The following is a 23,597-nucleotide window of genomic DNA, read 5'->3' as shown; positions in this document are numbered from 1 at the left end:
GAATGAGCTGAAAGGGTGCAAAGTTTGCTCCAGGTCTAGTCACCTATAGCAGTCAATAAGCAAGAAGCATTTTCTGGTCTCTAGCAAAACATCTATTTTCTATAGGCTGTTCAACCCAGGTAAATTAGTTCCAAGACTAAAAGCGGCCATACATTGAGATCCACTTGATGAGGTTGCATTGAATCACATTGATGGTATCTAGGCCCTCAGGGCAAGGACTGCATCAACTAGCCAATGGGTGTCTCACCCCGACAGGATTTTTAAACCTGCCCAATTGACATCTAGCCAATTTTCAGCCAGATATCAGGTAGGCCCATCTGAGGGCCCCATTCACAGGCCAATAAGCTACTGACTTAGTCTGTCAGAAGCTTTTTTTGGCAGTGTATGGCCACCTTTAGAAACAAACTAAATTTTAAAAAATGATTTAAATGCTTACAATGCTAACAACATAACTCCACAGAAAGCTGTCTTTGCCAATATGAGGAATTAACCAGGTCACTGGTCCCTTTTGCCTCTGTTATGCTCCCAAGTGCTCATTTATTCTCTAAGTAACCTACTGTTAGTTTCACAGCTAGTGCATTCAGCTAACAAGACATTACATCCACATGTACAGTGCTGCTCAGTAGTGAGATAATGAATCTCTCCATGCCTGATCAGTGTTAAACAGTTCTGGGAATGACAAAGTGCTTTTAAATTGATCCCCCTTTCTTTTTTCTCACTACTCCTGTCACTCTATCCCACGCACAGCTCCTTAATAAGGCTAGAAAGAAGAGGGTCATCCCTTCTCCCTCCAGGGGATGTTGCACAAGACACATTGAGTGGGAAGATGCTGAGGGATACAATAACGGGGGAGGCATCTTCAAAGGTCGCTGAGTGACATGCCTGTGGCAGGATTCCCCCTGCCTGAATATATAAGTCTTACATAACCAAATCTGAGGGATGTGAGCTAGAGAATAAATTGTATGGGGTGTGGGGACACAGAAAGTACAGCACGGAGGAGGAAACAATATTGCTGGCAAGATTTGAATAGAAAATAAATGAAAATTTAAAAGCATCAGCATTGCTAGTTCTATAGCTTGAGGACCTTGAGCTGGCTATTCTAGTATGCCTCTGGGGTATATAAGATGACTGAAAAAGGGTCTGCTAGGAAATCTACAATTCATGGTTGTCAAAGAAATAACAGGTTATTCTAGTATGCAACATTATTACAAAGCATTAATACAAAAATAGACTTAACCTCTACCACACTGAAAAAAAAACAGAATCTTCCTACCTCACCTTGTCTGTCTACCATCATCATAGCAGAGATGGTCACACAATTCGCTCAAATGTCTACTATACTTATGTTATAGACCCCTGTATAACTAGGACTTTATAACCTAGCAAAGAGACAAAGCATTGTGCTTTGAAACCTTCTTTTATGATTTTTTTCTATACATTTATGTTTGTGTGATCGAAAGGTGTTTAGAAGAAGAAGTTGAAGTCAAATAAAATACACTTATATAACATGGAGAATGAACACAAATCATGCAGCCTTTGCATAATAGAAAGCTGCATAAAACATGCCAATGCTTGCAAGGCCTCAACCTGCGCAAAAAGACCTTTAAAAAATCATCCTAAGATTTTGGACTCTACATTTATTGGGCACCACAGGCATACTTCTAACATATATTAACTGTACTGAATTACTAAAGGGGTATGTAGATTAGATTATTACAGATCAAAGTTTCTCCACTGCATTTCATCACTATGCTCACCTGTAAAGTGTTGACCGGGAAAGAGGTTATAGGAGGAAAGTCCATGATCTGCAATTCGTGGACATGGCCATTCATGACAACAGCAGGCAGGAAGACACGGCGACCCTTGGTAGGGACACAGGCCTCGCTGAATTCGTTGTACATGAATTGCCGCACAATAGCTGTCTTTCCCACCCCCTGGGCTCCGAGCACAGCGATCTTGAAGGTTGTAACCATGCCTCCCGGGGCCGGTGGTGGGTGGCTCCCTCACGCGGTCCGTGGCTTTGGCAGGACAGCCCCCCTGAGGCATATTCTGGTAGCTGCAGGCTCAGCCACATTCAGGAAGCATCTCCTCACACAACAGAAGACTAAAAAGACATATAAAAGAAATCAATGTAGACCTGACAACCTTTAATCTATTATTGTTGTAGTTATAATAATATAATATACAAGTATTTGGGGTAGTTTGGGATTACACTCATCAAAATCTTGATGCAACATTGCTTTACAGCTGAGTTTTAGTTTGAAATAAATTCACACTGACATAAAACTTGTATAAATGAAAGTCCTGTTTTATTCTAATTGATATAAACTGTCAGTAACAACAATACACACAAAGCCATAAATAAACTGTTCAATATATCCGTATAATACTTAAAAGCCATGTAAAAAGGCAATGGAACCCATCAGTGACTTATAATATTCATATAGTTTACAACAGGGGGTACACACAGTATATAAACAGTGCTTAGTTATGTCATTGGTCATAATTGGTGCTTGGTGTTGTCAGTTACCTCATACAACTTAAATAAAATTTGTGTAATGCAAGAAAGTAACCCCTATAATATAAAAATATTGGATATGACCTTAAAATTCAATAATATCTATAAAAGCAAATTGATGCTCTGTTCAATGGTCAGAGAGCTTCACTGTTACTGCTCACCTACATTTCCTCTGTTAGCACAAGTTAACTGAATTGGACAATGCAATAACCAAAGTTTCACACTTTGCTAGTCTGTTAAGCCCCAAAACTTATCAGTGACTGGGTAAATAAATAGGCTGTGCAAAATCAAAAATGTTTCTAATATAATTATTTAGGCAAAAATGTAATCTATAAAGGATGGAGAAAGTGGATGTCTAACATAATAACCAGAACACTCCTTCCTCCTTATAGTTTTCTAACCTCCTAGTCAGTGATTTTAGGGGGGGGGGGGCACATGGGACACAACTGTTCATTTACTTTGCTTTTGATCCTGACCATACAGTTCAGATTCAAAAGCAAACAGTTATGTCCCTTATGGCCACCCCTCACATCACTGATTGGTTACTGACTCCTAACAGGTGAGAGAACTGCAAAGGAGGAAGTTATTATGTTAGACATCCACTCACTCTAGCCTTTATACAGTAGATTACATTTTTGGCAAATTTACTATATTGAAAATATGTTTTACTTTGCACAGTTTATTTACACAATTTTGTTTTTACACTGAACTATTCATTTAAGGCTGTAGCACACCGGCAGCTGTAGTCTAGCAACAACAGGACTCAATTATTTGTGCTGTCCACACAATTTCCAGTTTGGCAGGCAGCTAAACATTCACAATTGTCCCTCCATTTACCTGAATTGTTATCCCTTACATCCCACCAGTGTACTTGTGTCAGGCAGTTATGGTATTGTGCTTGGGTGAGGTAATCTATCCTTTCAATCTGTCCATTTTGCAGTAATCTTACTGGGGTCTGGTCTGGATTGCTCATTGGCCATTTCTGCAGTGATCTTACTGGCATGAATTTCAGGTGGCACAGTGTGTCGTGGAATGCTTTGGGCCACAATATGTCATGAAATGGTGGAGGCCACTGTCTCTATCTTCTGGTGCAATTTGTGCTTCTGCTACTGACATTCCAAACATGTAAAAGGTTGTGTTTTTGTAAAAGGGAATTGCGTGTGGGGGTGTGGTCACAAAGTGGGCGTGGTCACAACAATTTCGCCGCACTATGTGTGGCATATCATTGTTTCTCTCTTTCTATTTCTCTTAAGGTGTGAGCCAAGTGGAACTTGGGGGCCAAATCACTGCCTTGCTTTAAGCTCCATTTAGTCTTAAGCCGGCTCTGCTAGCAGCAGCAGATCTGCATTTAGATAGTGCTGTTAATTATCATTTACTAATGTTACCAGTTGTCAAATAATTTTACCACTTGTACAGACAGGGGATCTATTATCCATAATACTAAAGACCTGATAATTATCATACCTTAAGGCTACTAAAACCATTTAAACATAAAAAACAGTTAGATTGTTTTCACATTAACAAGGCTTTATACTATCTATGCTATTATATTAAGTATAAGGTACAGTGGCTTAACTACTATAAAGGAAGGCCCACTGCCCCAAGCGACCCACAGTCAATACAATCAGTTCTGTTCAGGTACAGCGTGGGTGGGGGGCCCGTTAACAGGTTCCCTCGTTGAATATGAAGTTGATGCAGACAATGCATATAGGAGCTCTTCCATTCTTTCGAAATCCCTACATCGTATCTTCTCTTAATCTTTGCTTTGAGCATATTGACAATAGATTGTTTATATCAGTTCTGGTGCATACTGCCCTGTAACCTTACATTTGACTATAAAGCAAGATCATAAGCAAGTGATCTGTAATGTCTCAAAAGATGCTTAGGTGGGGGGATTGTTTATATATACAAATCCAATCATTTTCTTCTGAACTATGTGACTGATGTATTGGCAGTTTGGGTAACTCACCATAACCATACAGATTAAACCTGTTCTACAAATGGATGAGCTTTGAAATGACTTGTACTTCTGTCAATGTGAGCTCTATCTAGAACACCAGCAGAAATCACATGAAGCAAGTGGCACTGCAAAAACATTTTTAAGTCATTCACACCTTAATACAAAAGCCTACAATATTTTTTCAGCAAAAATGGAGAAGCATATTATAGAAATACCTTACCATAGCAAGAATGGAAGATTCCAGACACAAAATTGAATCCCAACTGTCCAGCACACTTGAGAACAATATTTCCAGATGGTTTTGGTGCTTTGCAGTCAAATAGGCCAATCGTTCTACTGATGTACCACTTTATCTAAGTCAACAGCACAAGGACCCATGAGGTGCGAGTGGTAAAACAGCTTGAAACCACTTAGCTGGCACCATCCAAGCTTGCGCAAACACCGTTATAATAAGATCCTTATGTATGCCCATAGAAGTTTATTGCAATGCAAAAGTGTACTTCCAACACAGGTATTAATACAGGGATCCACTCTTGATCAAGATGTCATATATGGAAAAGGTTTAATGCCCTGTAAAAGCAGGAAATCAAAATATTAAAAAATATTCTACAGAAAAAAATACATTTGTATGTTAAAGCAATACTCAGCCCATAATTTAAAGCACTACTTAAGACTGTTGTATTTTTACCCTTTGTTTTAAAGATACAGTATACCCCATTTTTAACAGGAGCTTGTGTTAAACATAGAAAGAAAGGTAAAAACTAAGTAAGCTTTATCAGAAAGGTCTATGTAAATACAGCCATAATCACTCACAGAAAAAGATTTGTTGTGTCTGTAATTCCTGTGCTAGAGACACACAGCTCTCTGCTCTCTCCCCTCTCCTGCTCCCCCTTCCCTCAAGAATGCTAAGAACTCTCTCCACCCCCCCTTAGGAATCTGAGATCTGAGACACTCAGCAGGAAGCTGACTCATAGGGCCTGATTCACTAAAGTGCGATTTAACGTGCGCTATTTATAGCGTGCGTTAAAATTTTTACCGCGTCTTAATTTTGGCGATTTTTCGCACGATTCACTATAAGCATACTCGCGCTTTTTTACGCGCGATATTGCATGCGTTATTTAACTCGCGAAGACTATTTCAATGCGGTATTTGCTGGTACATGTGCTAAATTACGCCCGCGAATAGTCACCGCATATGAATGGTAGCTTAGAAATAGTGTATAAAAATTGTCGCCGCATATAAATGGTGTATATAAATATTAGCCACATATAAATGGTAGCATATAAATGGTATCATATAAATAGTAGATGCTTATAAATAGTAGCCACTAGTGATGAGCAAATGTGTTCTGGTTATCTTTAGTCAAAATAAGCAAATCTTTCGAAAGATCCATGAAACGGCAAAAATGTTGTGCGGGCAAAAAAATTGTTGCTGTGACTATTATTTTTTGACGCTTGTATAAATTTTTGTATGTGCGGTGAATTTTTGCGTGGCAAATTTTTTCAGGCGTTTCGCCATTGGCGGATTGTTTTGCGAAACGCATGAAAAAATCCGCCGCAAAAAAATTCAACGCACGTCCAAAAATTCGCTGCGAATCCATGCCTGGCGAAACATTTCATCACTTGTAGCCAAATATAAATAGTCGCGCAAATGAACGCACGCCATGTTAGCCATACACGCCAATACTTGCAGAAAATTACTGTATTAAAAATGACCATTTCCCTGCAAACTGGCGGCTGCGTCACTCTAGGGGAAACACATACTTGAATAAATAACACTGTAAGTCCATATTTTATTGCAAAAAATCATTTACTGTACTTTTGTATAATTTTTCGCCTACCTGTAGTAGGTGTTAATTTTCGCATAGCCGAATGCGATATTTAGCGCGCAAAAGTTATAGTGAATCATGCGATCATATTCTTTTCAGCACGGAAATGAACGTATGCGGTAAAACTAGCGCGAGAAATACCGCATGTGAAAATGCGACTTATCGCATGCGGTAATGCTGTAGTGAATCGCGCGCTAATTGTCGCGTCTTTTTTACCGCAAAAAAGCGTGCGATAAACTTTAGTGAATCAGGCCCATAGTCTAACTAACTGAGCATGTACACTAGGTCTGGGTATCTGTGCAGGAGTGAGGCATTATGGGAACTTTCTTTACAAAGCTCAGCATTTTTTCTTCCTGATCATCTGAACGGGAGAAATATGGGGAGACTTAGGGGCAATATTGAGACAACTGAAGGTATGCCAGAAGCTTGAGATTAACTCTTTATTAGCCTTTCCTTCTCCTTTAATGATGAAAAGTTTTTTTGTTATTTCTTGAGCTAAACAGGGCAAACAGGGAAACTGAAGATGCTCCATGTTTGGTTATTTCGTGGCAGATAATTACCAGCACACAGATAACCCTCTTCATAATAAACTCCTACTGACTAACAACAAAATGGAGAAGAGAAAGGGGATGTATACTGGTTCAGGGGCGCAACTATTGGGGGAGTGACTGTGACTGCACTCACTGTTTAGTACAACAAATAAAAACAGATGATCAATAATGGAGAATTATTACATTTTTTAAAAGTACGATAGTTACACTGTCCAGAGGCTAACGCTGTGTAGCAACCTATAAGTAGCTAACCTGTCTGAAATCAAACATTTCATTGGTTGCTATGCGTTAATAGATGCAAAAGTATAGCAAAGTTTGTGACTTTTCTCTACCCATATTAATGCCCTTTTAGATCCTTTATTACTTGGTTTAGTTTCAGTTGTGACAACTGCCTACTAATGTATAATTTCTTAGAAATGTTGCCCATATTGCTAATTAAACCAAAGCTAAATATAAACCTATTCTCCAGCAAAAGAAAAATCTGGGCCCTGCGCCGCTGGCAAGGAACTAGGAAGGTCACTCTAAGCTGATGCCAGGTCACAGAAAATGAGGCATAACAGCTTTAAACAGTCACATTTCTGAGCCCACGTAAACTTAGGAACATGATGATTTCATTACATACTGTGGAACAGCCAGCTCGGAACACAAACAGGAAATACACAACAGTTGCTATTGTTAATTGGATTTGGGTGGCAAAGCTAGCCTGGTATGTTATCATTTTACTACTAATGCAGTTGATGTGGTATTAAAATGCTGGCAAAAAGCCGCTCCTGGTAACTTTAAGAGCCAAATTTCCATTTTTAGGAATGGAAATTTGTCTCTGCTAGTGCAATTGCACTCTCTAGACTAGCGATGTGGCCCCTCTGGACCCCCTCCGGCGCTGTAAAGGTAAAGGGGCTTCTGGTGACCCAGGGGCCAAAATGCCTTTGTGCAATATGAGCACATTATTATATAGGCATAGACTATTAGTTCTGTCTTAATTTGCACATGGCACCTGGACTGCCATATAAATTGCCTAATTTTTTTGTCCAAACAGTACATTCATAGCAGATCCCTAGTGATCAGATTGGTGGTTTGCTATATTTGTCTATGGAAAATGGTACCGCAGGAATTAAACTCAAATATGCAGAGTGCCTATGTTCTTTATTATTAACACTATATACACAATAATCTGCAACCAAATGATGGGAGAATATACACTGCTCAAAAAAATAAAGGGAACACAAAAATAAGACATCCTAGATCTGAATGAATGCTGGCATGCTACCTGAGCCATTTGTGTGGGAGCATGCCCAGGCGTTGTAGGGAGGTCATATAGGCACGTGGAGGCCACACACACTACTGAGACTCATTTTGACTTGTTTTAAGGACATTACATCAAAGTTGGATCAGACTGTAGTGGTTTTTTCCACTTTAATTTTGAGTGTGACTCCAAATCCAGACCTCCATGGGTTGATAAATTTGATTTCCATTGATAATTTTTGTGTGATTTTGTTGTCAGCACATTCAACTATGTAAAGAACGAAGTATTTAGTAAGAATATTTCATTCATTCGGATCTAGGATGTCTTATTTTTGTGTTCCCTTTATTTTTTTGAGCAGTGTATTTTCCCTTTAAGATGGAAGAGCAAGCCCTGAATATCTGAAAAGAACTGCACTTAAATTTTAATAAAGTCAGAAGCAACACTATCATTTCTTGGATATCTGTGCATCTTTTATTCACTACTAGAGGCCGGATGAAACAGAGAATTTACTGTATAAGTATCACAGTTGCATCAATCCGTTAACATTGAGGTCACGTTATCAATTTCGTAGCTGCCAAATAAAACGCTGTGTCTGGGCTGGAGTAAATCTTGTTCATCAAGGAAAAGAAGTCAAATGCGTTGCACTTGATCAAAAACAGCATGTGACGTTAGGTGCAGAATAATTTATAGCTTACACGCAAGATGACGTTACTGCCTGCAGATTAGATAGCGTAATCGAACCTCATTTTAGGCATCTTCTCCATTCAGCTCATTCCATGTCATGACTGCCTTGTGCCCTCTATTACAGATTCTAATCAGGATACTCATAATAACTCATTCAGAGCTGGCCTTCTCTACATAGGTATCATATAAATCAATCACACAAAAGAACTATCAGTGTTTAGCATAGCTTACTCCCAACAAGGTATGTTTAAAAACTGTTTTTAACTGTTGTGACTAAAGTTACATTTGCATGAAAATAAAATGAATGTAGTTTTTAGTATATCCATTTATAAACTGCACTCACATCTAAGCAGCAAGTGCATAGCATTGTAACATGTATGTTTATGCAGAAAGCTGCAACTGCCCCCTACATTCTAGCCTGTAATGGAGTAATTGACATATAGGGGCAGATTTATCAAAATGTGAGTTTCGAGCTTAATACAAATTCCTATGGGATTTTTAGAAGCATTTTTATCAAAAGATGAAATTGGTGACCTCACTTACGCTTCTTAAAATCCCATAGGGATGAATAGAACGTGGGTGAGTTTTTATGTATTAACCTCTAAATTCACATTTTAATAAATCTGCCTCTAATATTGTTTTCCAACACCTTTATCTCACACAGCTCTGTAAACCGCCCTCATCAATAATATGCTACTACTTCTAACTGATAATTTCCTGTTGCACAGGAAATTTTATTTCCTAAGAACAACTCCCTTCTTCCAGTTAAATATGTAGCTATGCTTCTTGTTTTTAAGAACAACTGTCCACTTCCTGTTACATATGTAATCATGCTGCTCCTTCATAAGAATATTTGCCAACTTCCTGTTACCTATGCAATGTACACATATGTAATCATGCTTTTTAATTTAAGAACAACTGGCTGCTTCCTGTTACATATGTAATCATGCTTTTTCATTTAAGAACTTCTGACTGCTTCCTGTTACATATAAAGTCATAATTCTCCTTCCAGAGAACAACTGTCCACTTCCTGTTACAAATGTATTCATGCTTTTTATTCCAAAGAACAAGTGTCTGCTTTCGGTTAGATATGTAATCATACTTTTTCTTAAGAACAACTACTTCCTGTTACACATGTAGCCATGCTTTTCCTTCCTCAGAACAACTGCCTACATTCTGTTAGATATGTCGCCATAGTTCTTCTATCTTAGAACAACTGTCCACTTCCTGTTACATATGTAGCCATGCTGCTCCTTTATAAGATAACTTCCAACTTTTTGATACATATGTAATGTATACATATGTAATAGTGCTTTTTGGAGAACTGTTGCAGCAGCAGGCAATCATTAAAGTGCATGGAGATACCTGTAGAGGAGATATATATTTTGCATTTGAGGGGGTTTATTTTCCATACTGTTCACTCTAATTTATGCAGAGGCAATCTCCCATAGACTCCATTTTAATTAAAAAATGTACATTTTTAAAAATGATTCCCTTTTTCATCTTCCCTTTTTCTCTAATCAGGGCCGGAACTATGGGTAGGCAGAGGAGACACCTGTGGGGGCGCCAGGCAGCAACCTCTCCTGCCTACCCATAGTCCACGCTTGCTTCTCTTGCCCCCGCCAGTTATCATAACATGGTGAGAGCAATGACTCCCCGGCAGGGGCGAAATGGCCTGCCCCTGTCTCTAATAAAACAGGATCTGATACTTGATCCTAACTAAGATATAATTAATCATTATTGGAGGTAAAAAATACTATCTGGTTTAATTAATGTTTCAATGATTTTTTCCCCTCCAAATAAAAGTTAAAAGAATTATTCCATTTGGGACAAAAGTAAAATATTTTTATATGTATTTTTTCAAGATGAAATTAAATATATACTCCATTTGTCACTTTCTAGAAGCTCAGGTACTTAAAGGAACATAACCACCGACAAATAAAAGAGCTTTAAAGTAATAAAAATATAATGCACTGTTGAACAACTGCCTGGTAAATACTGTGTGTGCTTAAGCGAACCTGTACCACTACTATTGCCCCCCACCTGTACCAGCAGCACCCAACATATTGCCCCCCACCTGTACCAGCAGCACCCAACATATTGCCCCCATCTGTACCAGCATATAGCCTACAGATATACTTTAAGAAAATGTTTTTACTTGCCCGTGTGGTCTCCGTGCAGGGCCCTCCTCTATTCACCGGCGCTTAGCTGTGGCGCTGTGCGCATGCACAATGACACGCATGCGTATGGGCATGCGCGTCATTGTGCATGCGCACAGCGCCACAGCTAAGCGCCGGTGAATAGAGGAGGGCCCTGCACGGAGACCACACGGGCAAGTAAAAACATTTTTTTAAAGTATATTCGGACCATAAGACGCAGGGACTTTTTACCCCCACTTCTGGGGGAAAAAAAGTGCGTCTTATGGTCCGAAAAATACGGTACTTAATAGAAGAAAAGGAATACAGTGTTTCTTTTCACAAAGGATTTAGGGCAGCAGTACTGTAAGTGTTTATGGCTGTATTTATATAGACCTTTCTGATAAAGCTTACTTAGTTTTAACCTTTCTTTCTCCTTTATGCATTCTCCTTTTGGTACATGATAGCAGGAGTAGCCATAGAAAAGCAACAACGTGAAAAGGGTAAATAAAGAGCGGTATAAACAGAAGAGAGGATACAAAGGAATGAGGAAGAAAGGTGGGTTTCCATAATGCATGTAATCCTACAATAGGCAGTAGTAGTTATAATGAGGCAATTCATAACCAATTTTCAGGTCACGAGAATTACGTCTTCTTTCCAGGCATCTTCTGCATCCCTTTGGAAAAAAGTGCCAGCATACCCTTTAAGGGCTTGTAGTGACAAGCGTTTTTATCTGCACTTCTCTGTGGGGGCTTTGTCCACCTGCATTCAGCACTTACATTCTCCTGTGTGAGTACGGTCCTATATGGAAGACTGGGATGCATTTGTTCGCAGTGGAATTCAGGAGAATGCCACCGCAGGGGAGTGCAGAACCAAATGCTCATCAGTACAAGCCCTTAGAGTGATGCTGGTTTCAGCTGAATTAAATTCTGCAAGCAATATGGACACTGGGTGGCAACTGTACCTTAATTATTTATGTAGCATGCAGCACAAGCACAGGCTAAGTGCTTTAAAGGAGAAGGAAAGGCATTTTGGCATTTTTTTACCAACAGATTAGTTAGAATAGTTCAAGCTAGGATGCTATATTTAGTCTGCTGAATGCCATTAACGCTCCCTCTGCTTGTTTAAGAACTTGCCATTTTAGTAAGTCTCAGTAACTTCCATGCTGCAGCTCTAGCTGCTGGTAGCTCACATTACAGTAGAAAGGGAATGGGGAGAGAGCAGGGATGGGAGGGGAGAGAGAAGGGGGGGAAAGAGGAGAGAACTAAGCAGACTCCGCCCATGTCCCGAGGGATTTTTCTGAGAGCAGTAAGTTTGACCCAGAAGATCATGTGTACAGAATAAAAGGAAAGAAATGTGGTATTTCTTTTCACTGAGCAGCAGTTCTGTATGTGTTTATAGCTGTATTTACATAGACCTTTTTGATAAAGCTTATTTAGTTTTTACCTTTCCTTCTCCTTTAAATAAAAGCTACTTTAGATGCCAGTGCTTGTTCTACTATTAATGGATAACATTTCCATACTAACATACAAATTTAGAAAAATGTTCACTACTGGTACTAAAGAAAAATGGACCAAAAAGTGTAACAGTTTCTCTACACTGTACAACTCAAGAACTGTCATCTATAGTTCATCTAAGAAAGAGCACTTTGTGCTGAGCAGTTTTATTTGAAAACAGTAGATGTTTGGTGTACGTAGCACTGCTCAACCTAAAATGAGCAAATCCCAATTCTCCATGTCATAAATTAACAATACCTTCCTGTACTGCATATTGTCCTTGAATAAGGACATGAAAATGTCTAAGGTCATCAAAAACAAAACTTGCCCGTAACAAGTACTTCTGCGGGTTAAAAAGCTAAATATAAGATCTTTCCTGAAGAATATCAGGTTTTTTTGGACAAATGAGGCAGCCAGTACAGAAAGGAAGCAGAACTAGTAGAGCAAGTACAAATAATAATAATCATAACAAATCTTTTAATTTAAACCCTATTGCTTGAAAGCAAATTCCTCGGTGAACACTTTTCTTTGAGCAATTATTCCTGCAGAAGAAAGCTCAGTTCAAAAAAGCAGACTGGGAGCTGGCCTATATTCATGCAGCACAAAAGTAGCCTATAGCATTCCATTTCTTGATGGACTACAGCACCGGGCCAGTGCAGAACTGGGAAGGCTCGAGGATGATCATCTCTAATCTTGCAAGCATAGAAAGACTTAAATCCTAGAGTGTAAGTTTCAGACATATATTTTGGCTTTGACTTCATACAGCAGAACACTATAATACCAAAGGAATTAAACAAAAGGTACCAAATTGATATATTGGTACACCACATATAACCACTGGATTTGATGCTATAAACAATGATATTGATACATTTTTTAATTATAGTATAAGCAAACTCTCTTGATACACATTTGGAGCCTAACAAACAGGTCTATAAAATTAGGCACCACTGAGCTCCACAACTATTTTTGAAAAAAATCCAAGTAACTGCTAGTCACAGCAGGCCTGATTAACTAAAGGTGGCCACACACGTGGCGATTTTCTATCTTTTGTGCGACCATCGATTGTTCCCACCCTCCACAGACATTCAGGGCTGAATCGTCAGATTTGGATTTCTACCTCCTTCTGCTGATTTAGCCCTGAAAGTAGATTTTGCTCAGGCTCACCAACTTGCCATACACTCACCGAATATGGCACGAAACGATATCATCGGTGCGTGTATGGCCAGCTTAAATCCACTGGACTATGGCTATGCTATGGCTTTATCTGCACAGCATGCCACCTGATTCAAGGTAACTAAGATTACCTTTACTGTAAGTGCTCTTAACAGTGTGCAGGAACTTACAAAGTAAACCATAAATACCTTGCTTGGACAGAAATATACTTGCTACATATCCCTAGAGAAAAGGTGTTATTTACTGTATTGCTAAAAAAAGCCTGTTTACTTAGCCAGTGTGTCTATATTTTATACTACACTTTCTTTGCCAGTGAAAAAGTATCCTTTACAGTTTAATTACCCTCACTTGTTACACTGACAAGGATCTGCAAAGCTGATGTGTTTTTTATGAATGCTATACTGACCTTAACAGTACAGTACATAATGTGTAATGGTCAAAATATATTTATGATAGTGTGAAAGCCTGAAACTTGCCTAATTTTGTGATACAGTACACTAAGGGGCACATTCATTCAAAAATTCATTGAAAAATTCTGATTAGTCACGATAATATCGTATTGGCGATCCGAAAGTCACAAAATTTTCGTATCCGAACGGTCGGAAACGGCGGGAATACCTTTCTGACTTTGAACCTTGTGTGCATGATTTTGGAAGCCTCCCATAGGACTCAATGGCAGTCCAACCTGGCCCAAGGAAAGTCACGATACCGAAGCTTGAATGAATCTGAAACTTTCGTACTCGGCGCAACAATACGATTTTGTCGCAAAGTATGAAAAAGTTGCGCAAATATACGAAAAAGTCACAGAAAAGATGCGCAGTATGAAAAAATATAAATCAACCCATAAGTAGTTACTTGAAAGCACTCACATACTATTTAACAAAGAAATTATTCAACATAGATTTAACCAGGCATTGCATGGCTTGTGTCCTACTACTAAAGCAGATGGAGGAAAGCAGGATAGAAGGAGTGAAGTATGCCTAAATGTGGGGTTCCAACTGTATCTGCTTAGGTACAATGGTCTGCTGTACCTGCAAGTGTGGATGTATGTAGGGCCCACCATATAAATTTATGGTTGTGTTTAAAACAACTAGACGTGACTCAAAAAAGCAGCCTAAATGTATAGCAGAAACATCTCCATTTTCAGTAGCTCCCACCAGCACATAAGTCCATTAATATATTACATTAACATTAACATTTATTTATAAAGCGCCAACATATTCCGCAGCGCTGTATATATAGCTCTCTAAGAAGCTAATTTATAGTTTAAAAAAGTTACAGGGCCTGACATCTAGATAAAGTATAGGGCCAAAGAAAAGGTAAACACAGATATGGAATCTGTTACCCGGAAACCCTTTATCCAGAAAGGTTGAAGTACAGGAAGGTAATTTCCCACAGACTCCATTTTAATCAAACAATTCAATTTTTTAAATTGATTCCCTTTTCTCTGAAGTAATAAAACAGTACCTCATACTTAATCGAAAGTAAGATATAATTAATCCTTATTGTAGGCAAAACAATTCTAATGGATGTATTTAATGTTTAAAAGATTTGTTAATAAACTTAAAAGAACAGTAACACCAAAAAAGGAAAGTTTTTTTAAAGGGGATATATACCATAAATTTTTACAATGCACTAAACCATGTCAAATAATGTAAAATAGAAGTAAGTGCTTTTATTTTAATACCTTTGGGTTCAAATATGTCCATAACTGCTTGAAAACTGTGCTCTACCCAGCCCTTTTGCAAGCTTCCAGTTTAGACTCTTCAGTATGTGGCTCAGAGCCGCCGGCCCTCATAGACTTCAGTAACAGAGCAGAGCTACTTAAAGAGCAGTGAATATGCGTCACTCCCATCTTTAATTTCACTCTGGCTTCTGATCGGTGAGGTTGTATATGCAGCTTTCATATAATGACAGTTTTAGGAGGTAAAATGCTTTCAAAACATCTTTCTTTCTGCATCATTTCACATTTTGAGGGAGGATGAATATTATAACGGAATATGAACTTTATATAAAATATCACCTTTAAAGTATTTAAAATATAATGTACTGTTGCCCTGCACTGGTTAAAGTTGTGTGTTTGCTACAGAAACACTGCTGTAGTTTATATAAATAAGCTGCTGTGTAGCCATGGGGGCAGCCATTCAAGCCGGAAAAAAAGGAAAAAAGACACAGGTCCATATTAGATAACAGATAAGCTCTGTAGAATACAATGGTGTTTTATCTGGTATCCGCTATGTCACCTGTGCCTTTTCTCCTTTGAATAGCTGCCCCCATGGCTAAACAGCAGGGTATTTATATAAACTATAGTAGTATTTCTGAGGCAAACACACCAGTTGCACCTGTGCAGGGCAATGGTAAATGATATTGTAATTACTTTTATACATTTTCATTTGTTGGTGTTACTGTTCCTTTAAGTTATGGAGAGCCAAATTATAGAAAGAGCCTTTATCTAGGTCCTGAGCATTCTGGATAACAGGTCCCATACCTGTATCAACTTTTATTCTAGCTGGGTAACTCTAAGTTCACACAGATGACAAGTGACATTGTGACATTAGCCTTTTTTTTTTACCATATCAGAGTATATGAATGTGGGGCATTTGGACTGCTGTGATTTGCCTTCATCGCAGAATTGTGGCCAACCGATGGCTAGCCAATAAATGTCTAGATGAAGAGGTTAACGAAAAAATACATTATTTGTAACTCTAGGTGGACTGTGGAATATGGCGGCACTAGATAAAGAATAATATAAATAATAATAAATCATAGAAAAAGGCATGTGACCTGCCCTCAGGGCACCCTGAAATTGTATTAGTTTAACACTAGTGTAACTACCAGGTTTAAAGGGGGCAAGGGGTGCAAATCCGCGACACCAAGGACAATATTGATAGGGGGCAGCAAGTAGTTTTGGCATGAAAGAAGTGTGGTTGCAGGGCAGCCTGGCTGCAGATTTTGCCAATGTGCTTGTGAGTGTCTAGTTCTGCTTCTAAAGATCATATTGCATAAATTGGCACGATCATTTCAGTAATAAAGGATAAAGCCCAAAGTAATAAAGCCCATTGCATGTGTAAACATGTAATGAGGAAATCTAGTTAAAAAGTTACCAACAAAAGCATTTTTTTGCACAAATAAGTACAAAGATTTGCTTTTGACAAAAACATTTTCTTTATTAGACAGTATCCACTGTGCATAGCCCATTTTTTTTAAAGCTGCTATGGCACGTTCACACAGAGTAAATGCCAGGACAGCAAAAAGTCTCTTAAAGAAAAATGTTATTCAACCAGCAGCGATATATGAAAAATAAAGGCGGTTTTGCTGTGGGAACACAGCTCGGAATGAAAAGACAGCTTACATCAGCAGTCCAACACAAAAATACAACTGTTTTTCAAAGTGCTAACTTTGCAATGTGCCATTTGTAAAACATACAATCTTTTTACTGCTATAGATGAAGCACTACAGGTTTGCAAAACCTTTAAATCAAATAAGTACAAAACCAAAATTATGGAGCAGAATTTTTTTTATTAAATGCCCCCATAAATATGCAATAGCAAAAAGAAGAGAAACACTTCTGAATTGTTTCCTTCATACATACCCATAGTTCTGTAAAACTACAATTCTGTATATACAAGCTATGCACAACATTCCATCACTTATTATTGCTACATATCATTTATCCATTCTTACATTGCATTCTTCTATATATTATAGATCCAATGTATGTACTTTACATGTTGTTTTTACTTTTCTCAGGTATAGTGTATGGATTGCAGTGATTTATAGGATTCTACTAATTACATGGCCTTCAGTTTAACTGTCAATTTATCTATGACAAGGCTTTAATTTTCTTTTACAAGTCTACTGTTATCGATCAATGCGTGGCTCTAAATTTCTGCCCTTAAATAATTAAAAGAACGAAATGAATTATGTAGATGTAAACTGAATGCAGGTACTAGAAGTTTTAATCAAATACAGGCAGAAGTGATTTGAGCTTATCTGGGTTATTCGGAAATATATACAAAAATTGGAGTACAAAAATTATGCATTAGCATTAAATTGTCATGCTAGGCTCTACATTTCTAGGTTGAAAGTACCCTTTAAAAAAAAACACACAAATCTGTCAGACCAACTTACGGCAATCTAACGTTTACAGTGGCTTGCAAAAGTATTCGGCCCCCTTGAAGTTTTCCACATTTTGTCACATTACAGCCACAAACATGAATCGATTTTATTGGAATTCCACGTGAAAGACCAATACAAAGTGGTGTACACGTGAGAAGTGGAACAAAAATCATACATGAATCAAACATTTTTTACAATTAAATAACTGCAAAGTGGGGTGTGCGTAATTATTCAGCCCCCTTTGGTCTGAGTGCAGTCAGTTGCCCATAGACATTGCCTGATGAGTGCTAATGACTAAATAGAGAGCACCTGTGTGTAATCTAATGTCAGTACAAATAGTACAAACAGCTGCTCTGTGACGGCCTCAAGTTGTCTAAGAGGATATTGTGAGCAACAACACCATGAAGCCCAAAGAACACACCAGACAGGTCAGGGATAAAGTTATTGAGAAATTTAAAGCAGGCTTAGGCTACAAAAAGATTTCCAAAGCCTTGAACATCCCACGGAGCACTGTTCCACCGATCATTCAGAAATGGAAGGAGTATGGCACAACTGTAAACCTACCAAGACAAGGCCGTCCACCTAAACTCACAGGCCGAACAAGGAGAGCGCTGATCAGAAATGCAGCCAAGAGGCCCATGGTGACTCTGGACGAGCTGCAGAGATCTATAGCTCAGGTGGGGGAATCTGTCCATAGGACAACTATTAGTTGTGCACTGCACAAAGTTGGCCTTTATGGAAGAGTGGCAAGAAGAAAGCCATTGTTAACAGAAAACCATAAGAAGTCCCGTTTGCAGTTTGCCACAAGCCATGTGGGGGACACAGCAAACATGTGGAAGAAGGTGCTCTGGTCAGATGAGACCAAAATGGAACTTTTTGGCCAAAATGCAAAACGCTATGTGTGGCGGAAAACTAACACTGCACATCACTCTGAACACACCATCCCCACTGTCACATATGGTGGTGGCAGCATCATGCTCTGGGGGGGCTTCTCTTCAGCAGGTACAGAGAAGCTGGTCAGAGTTGATGGGAAGATGGATGGAGCCAAATACAGGGCAATCTTGGAAGAAAACCTCTTGGAGTCTGCAAAAGACTTGAGACTGGGGTGGAGGTTCACCTTCCAGCAGGACAACGACCCTAAACATAAAGCCAGGGCAACAATGGAATGGTTTAAAACAAAACATATCCATGTGTTAGAATGGCCCAGTCACAGTCCAGATCTAAATCCAATGGAGAATCTGTGGCAAGATCTGAAAACTGCTGTTCACAAACGCTGTCCATCTAATCTGACTGAGCTGGAGCTGTTTTGCAAAGAAGAATGGGCAAGGATTTCAGTCTCTAGATGTGCAAAGCTGGTAGAGACATACCCTAAAAGACTGGCAGCTGGAATTGCAGCAAAAGGTGGTTCTACAAAGTATTGACTCAGGGGACTGAATAATTACGCACACCCCACTTTGCAGTTATTTATTTGTAAAAAATGTTTGGAATCATGTATGATTTTCCTTCCACTTCTCACGTGTACACCACTTTGTATTGGTCTTTCACGTGGAATTCCAATAAAATTGATTCATGTTTGTGGCTGTAATGTGACAAAATGTGGAAAACTTCAAGGGGGCCGAATACTTTTGCAAGCCACTGTAAACGTCAGATTGCCGTAAGTTGGTCTGACAGATTTGTGTGTTTTTTTTTATCTTGGCTTAGGGAGGTGTATAAAATCTGAAACTAGAGTTAAGATGAATGTGAATTTGATGTTAGATGATTTTCTGGCATAGAAGAACACTTTACTTTAGGTTTAAAGGACATGTAAACCCCACACACAAAAATGTAATTACTGAATAGCCTCTTTAAAATCTTTCAATTCCTGTCACTCTGGTTGTCCAGAGGTTAATAGTAAGGCTACAGCATCCCCTTAAAGGACAAGGAAAGGTTAATACAAATTAAAAGTAAGTCTAAAGGCATTATTTTTAAGTACTTACTGCATATCTAAATTCCCAGATCCCTGCTTGCTTTTCTGAGATATGGTGCTGGCAGCCTACAGCAGTGTGAAGACTACAGTGACATCACTGAAATCTCTCTTCCTGTAGGTGCCAGCGGCAGCCTTCCTATTCTCTGAGCATGTAACTTGATCTTGTCTGCTGTTCTGAGCTACACATGCCCACCAGCCAATCAGAAGCAGATCTGGCAGAGGGGAGGGGGAGGAGGGAATGAAACACATGCAGTATGAAGCAAGGAAGGAAAGGAAGGGAGAATACCTTTTTAGAGATGGCTGCCTGTTCTAGAAAATGTGAAGTAAGTGTGACTGAGTAAATATTTGGTGAGCCAAAAGTGTGGGGTTTTTACTAAACAATAAGAGGACTATTGGGCAGTATGCTTTTTAAATTTTGACTTGCATTCTCCTTTAATCACTTAGATTTCCTTCTCCTCCTCACTCGGCCCCCTCCCTTAGGAACTTGCTTTGACTTCTGGCTTGTGGGCATGCTCAGTTTACTAAACACGCCCTCCAGTCTAGCAGCAAGTGAAGACATGGCATTGCTGGTTCCCATAGAAACTCGGCTCTAGCTGTCTGCTTCAATTTTTTTCTCTTAACTTTCTCTCCTGAGCTCAAGCAAAGCAGAACTTTTATCAAAGACAGTTGTGCCTGTGTGAGCCTGTATTGTTGACAAAATGTATGCTGAATAAGGGTCTGTGTGTGTGTATGCTGTTTGCTGATTTAAATGTATCTGATTATGTATATGAGGAAAAATGGCCACCAGGTGAAAGCTGCTATTTGTTTTAGAAAAATGTGATGGTGCTGGCAAATGGAGGAGATATATGCAGTACAAATGATACCATTTGGGTGGGGGAGGCGTGCCCAACTGATATACATTGTAGGCAAATATAGGCTTTACATGTCCTTTAAGTCTGAGCTAATTCCAATTTTGTGAAGTTTATCTACTCTATACAATGATCCTTCAAGGAGGACTTTCCTTGTAGAAAGCAGACACAGTGTATACACAGTAGCTATAATTTATCAAGCCATGATCAATATTACGTACGCAGACACTGAGCATTTACAGAACAATGTCTAGTTACAGTGTTACAAACACCTTAATTAGTGTATTGCACTAAGAGTAATAACTCAGAGCAGCATCTGTGAGACAGGAACTGCAGTGATTCAGTGGGGAGTACTACTGAAAGCACATGCCTTCCAACATTCCCCTGTAATGTAGGGCATCACTTTGATTTATTTTTCCTAGAGTGTAAGAGATGAGGGCATAACTTGCTATGTGCACAGAATATTCCTTTTTTTATATATCTATTTGCATTATATATGAGTGATCCGGGCCATATTGGTTGCTTTTCTAAGGCACTGTCCATAGGTAGCTACATTTTATTGATAGCTTGATTTTGAGTGGCTGTGGGTTACATGGTAGAATATACTGTAGGCATGTCTCTGCAACATCACAACAAACAATGCAATTACATATAGGACAGAAAGAGAATTATCAGTCTCGCCAACCGCAGTGGATAGCAATGGTATTTCAAAAATGAAAAGTAAATTTCTCAGGCTAAATAATAAATGCAGACTTCACAAGAAATGATCTTGTGGGTTAGGGCATTCCCAAGGGAAGAAAAAGTCTTGGCATTTTTAGGAGTGTAATCATATGCAGCTATATTCTTGCAGCTTTCATAGGGTAATATAGAATATATAGGGTAATATAGTATAATATAGAAGGTGAGCACCAAGAGCCCATCCACAAGATAAGTAAGTCTTTTGAAATCAGTAATGTAACAAATGCCTCAAGGGCCACAGTGAGAAACCTGCACTGGGGGTCCCACTTAAACCATCTTCAATTCTCCTTAGAAAGTGCAGATTACAATCCTATTATTACTTTAATTCATTGTTCCATTACTGTCATAATAACCAAACACTCATACTGTCTTTGTCATTTGCTTCTTAAAGGCTCACTACTGAGAAGTTTTTGCTACCAATACATTACATTTTTACCACATGTCCAAAAAAAAGGGTAGAATAGAACAGTGCATGTTCCAATAGTCTTTACAGTATTGAAAAAAAGTAGCGTAGATCCCCATTTTATGCAAAGTACTGGGAATCCCATTTATTGTATAGCCATGCAAATACATCTCATGGTTCAGTTAGGCTTTAGTCAAGATGGCCATACACATGCCAATAAAATCACAAGGTTTTATACTATTTTGGGAAGATGTATGCTGGCCGGACATACACTGACCAATATCTATGTACTAAGAAAATGCTGGCTCACTCTTGCACATTTGAAAATATTGGTGAACCCTTCTGCAGCCCAGAATAATTTAAGGAGAAACAAATTTAGAGTGCAATATATAAATAACTAGAATAAACGCCACCCTTAAAATGCCTCAGCAGTTACCTCTGCTAACTCATTGGCTTCCTCCTATTAAACCTCTCTTTTAACACAGTAACAGTCCTTTATGGTTGAGAACACTGTCATCTTTTAAATATTCCAGCCCCATCAGTGCACACATTTCTCAATAAAATAATTATTTGCGGACCAAAACCATGCAATAAATGCCACCCATAGTAACTTACAGTGACCACAAACATTTACTATTTAATTCATGTACATAAGGCCTAGGAATGCTTTTGTGGCTTCATGTTGGAAATTGTTTACATGGACATTGTGTGCAGGATGACATAATCACTCCTGTCAATAATGACAGGTTGTGTGTATATAGATTTATTCACTTCTACTGCTGGTCCATATCTTCAGCAGCCTATAATACATCACTGGAGCACCCCAAACAGTGCTTCTCTTTGGAGCAGACTACAAGTTTTGACAAAAGATACGTTTTAGAAAAATTACTGATTAATTATAATTATTGTGTTCTACTATTTTGTAAAATATGCAACCTCTAAATCAGTGTAACAAACTGGTACTAGTATACTAACAATTCAGTCTAGGAATCCAAAACCACACAATTTTTTTTAGAACACAGAGGGCCCGATTCACTAAAGTGCGATAAAACGTGCGCTATTTATAGTGTGCGTTTTATCGCGTCTTAATTTTCGCGACTTTTCCCACGATTCACTATAAGCATACTTGCGCTATTTTACGCGCGGTATTTCATGCGATATTTTTGTCGCGACAATCGGCAGCATAAAATTGTCGACATTTTGCCCTGGGAGAGCACAGAGTGCTAGAGAGGTGCTGTATAAATGTTTATTTGCAAAAAAAAAAACCCCAAAAACCAATAAAAATATAAGTAAGAAAAAAAAAGAAGTGCTAGAGTTATCACACTCGGCAGAAAATACGCTATGTACTAATTAACGCAAGTTGTTGCCTGCGACTATTATTATTTGAAGCCTTTGTCAATTTTTGGACGTGTGTGGAATTTTCGCGTGGGGATTTTTTTAATGCGTTTTGCCATTGGCGGATTGTTTTGCGAAACACATTCGCCGCACGTCCAAAAATTCGCTGCAAATCCATGCCTGGCGAAACATTTCATGACTTGTAGCCGCATATAAATAGTCGCGCAAATGAACGCACGCCATGTTAGCCATACACGCCAATACTTTCGTAAAATTACTGTATTAAAAATGACCATTTCCCTGCAAACTGGCGGCTGCGTCACTCTAGGGGAAACATATACTTGAATAAATAGCACTGCAAAGTCCATATTTTATTGGCAAAAGCTCATTTACAGTACTTTTCTATAATTAATATACCTAGTAATGTATTTTGTGCGACTAAAGATTTACCGCTATTGTACTGTATAATATCGCGACTAAATATTTTGGCGACAAGATATTCACCGCTATAGTACTGTATATTATCGCGACAAAATATTCACCGCTATAGTACTGTATATTAGTAGCGAAATTCCATACATGCCAAGACTTTAGTAA

General features: G+C 38.7%; 1 protein-coding gene across 1 annotated transcript in view; it reads right to left on the bottom strand.

Moving 5' to 3' along the window:
* rasl10b (RAS like family 10 member B) overlaps positions 1-23,597 on the bottom strand; it is a 43,772-nt gene that overhangs the window by 7,036 nt on the left and 13,139 nt on the right. The window contains exons 2-3 of the mRNA XM_004911629.4: positions 4,699-5,048; positions 1,758-2,104 (exon numbers count right to left, since the gene is read on the bottom strand). Coding sequence (XP_004911686.1) covers positions 1,758-1,973 — 216 coding nt within the window. The 5' untranslated portion in view covers positions 1,974-2,104; positions 4,699-5,048. The remainder of the gene's footprint in view (positions 1-1,757; positions 2,105-4,698; positions 5,049-23,597) is intronic.

The sequence above is a fragment of the Xenopus tropicalis genome, chromosome 2, assembly GCF_000004195.4.
Source record: "Xenopus tropicalis strain Nigerian chromosome 2, UCB_Xtro_10.0, whole genome shotgun sequence".
NCBI lineage: Eukaryota > Metazoa > Chordata > Amphibia > Anura > Pipidae > Xenopus > Xenopus tropicalis.
The sequence above is the reverse complement of the archived record's forward strand: the minus strand, read 5'-3'. Positions and strand labels throughout refer to the sequence as shown.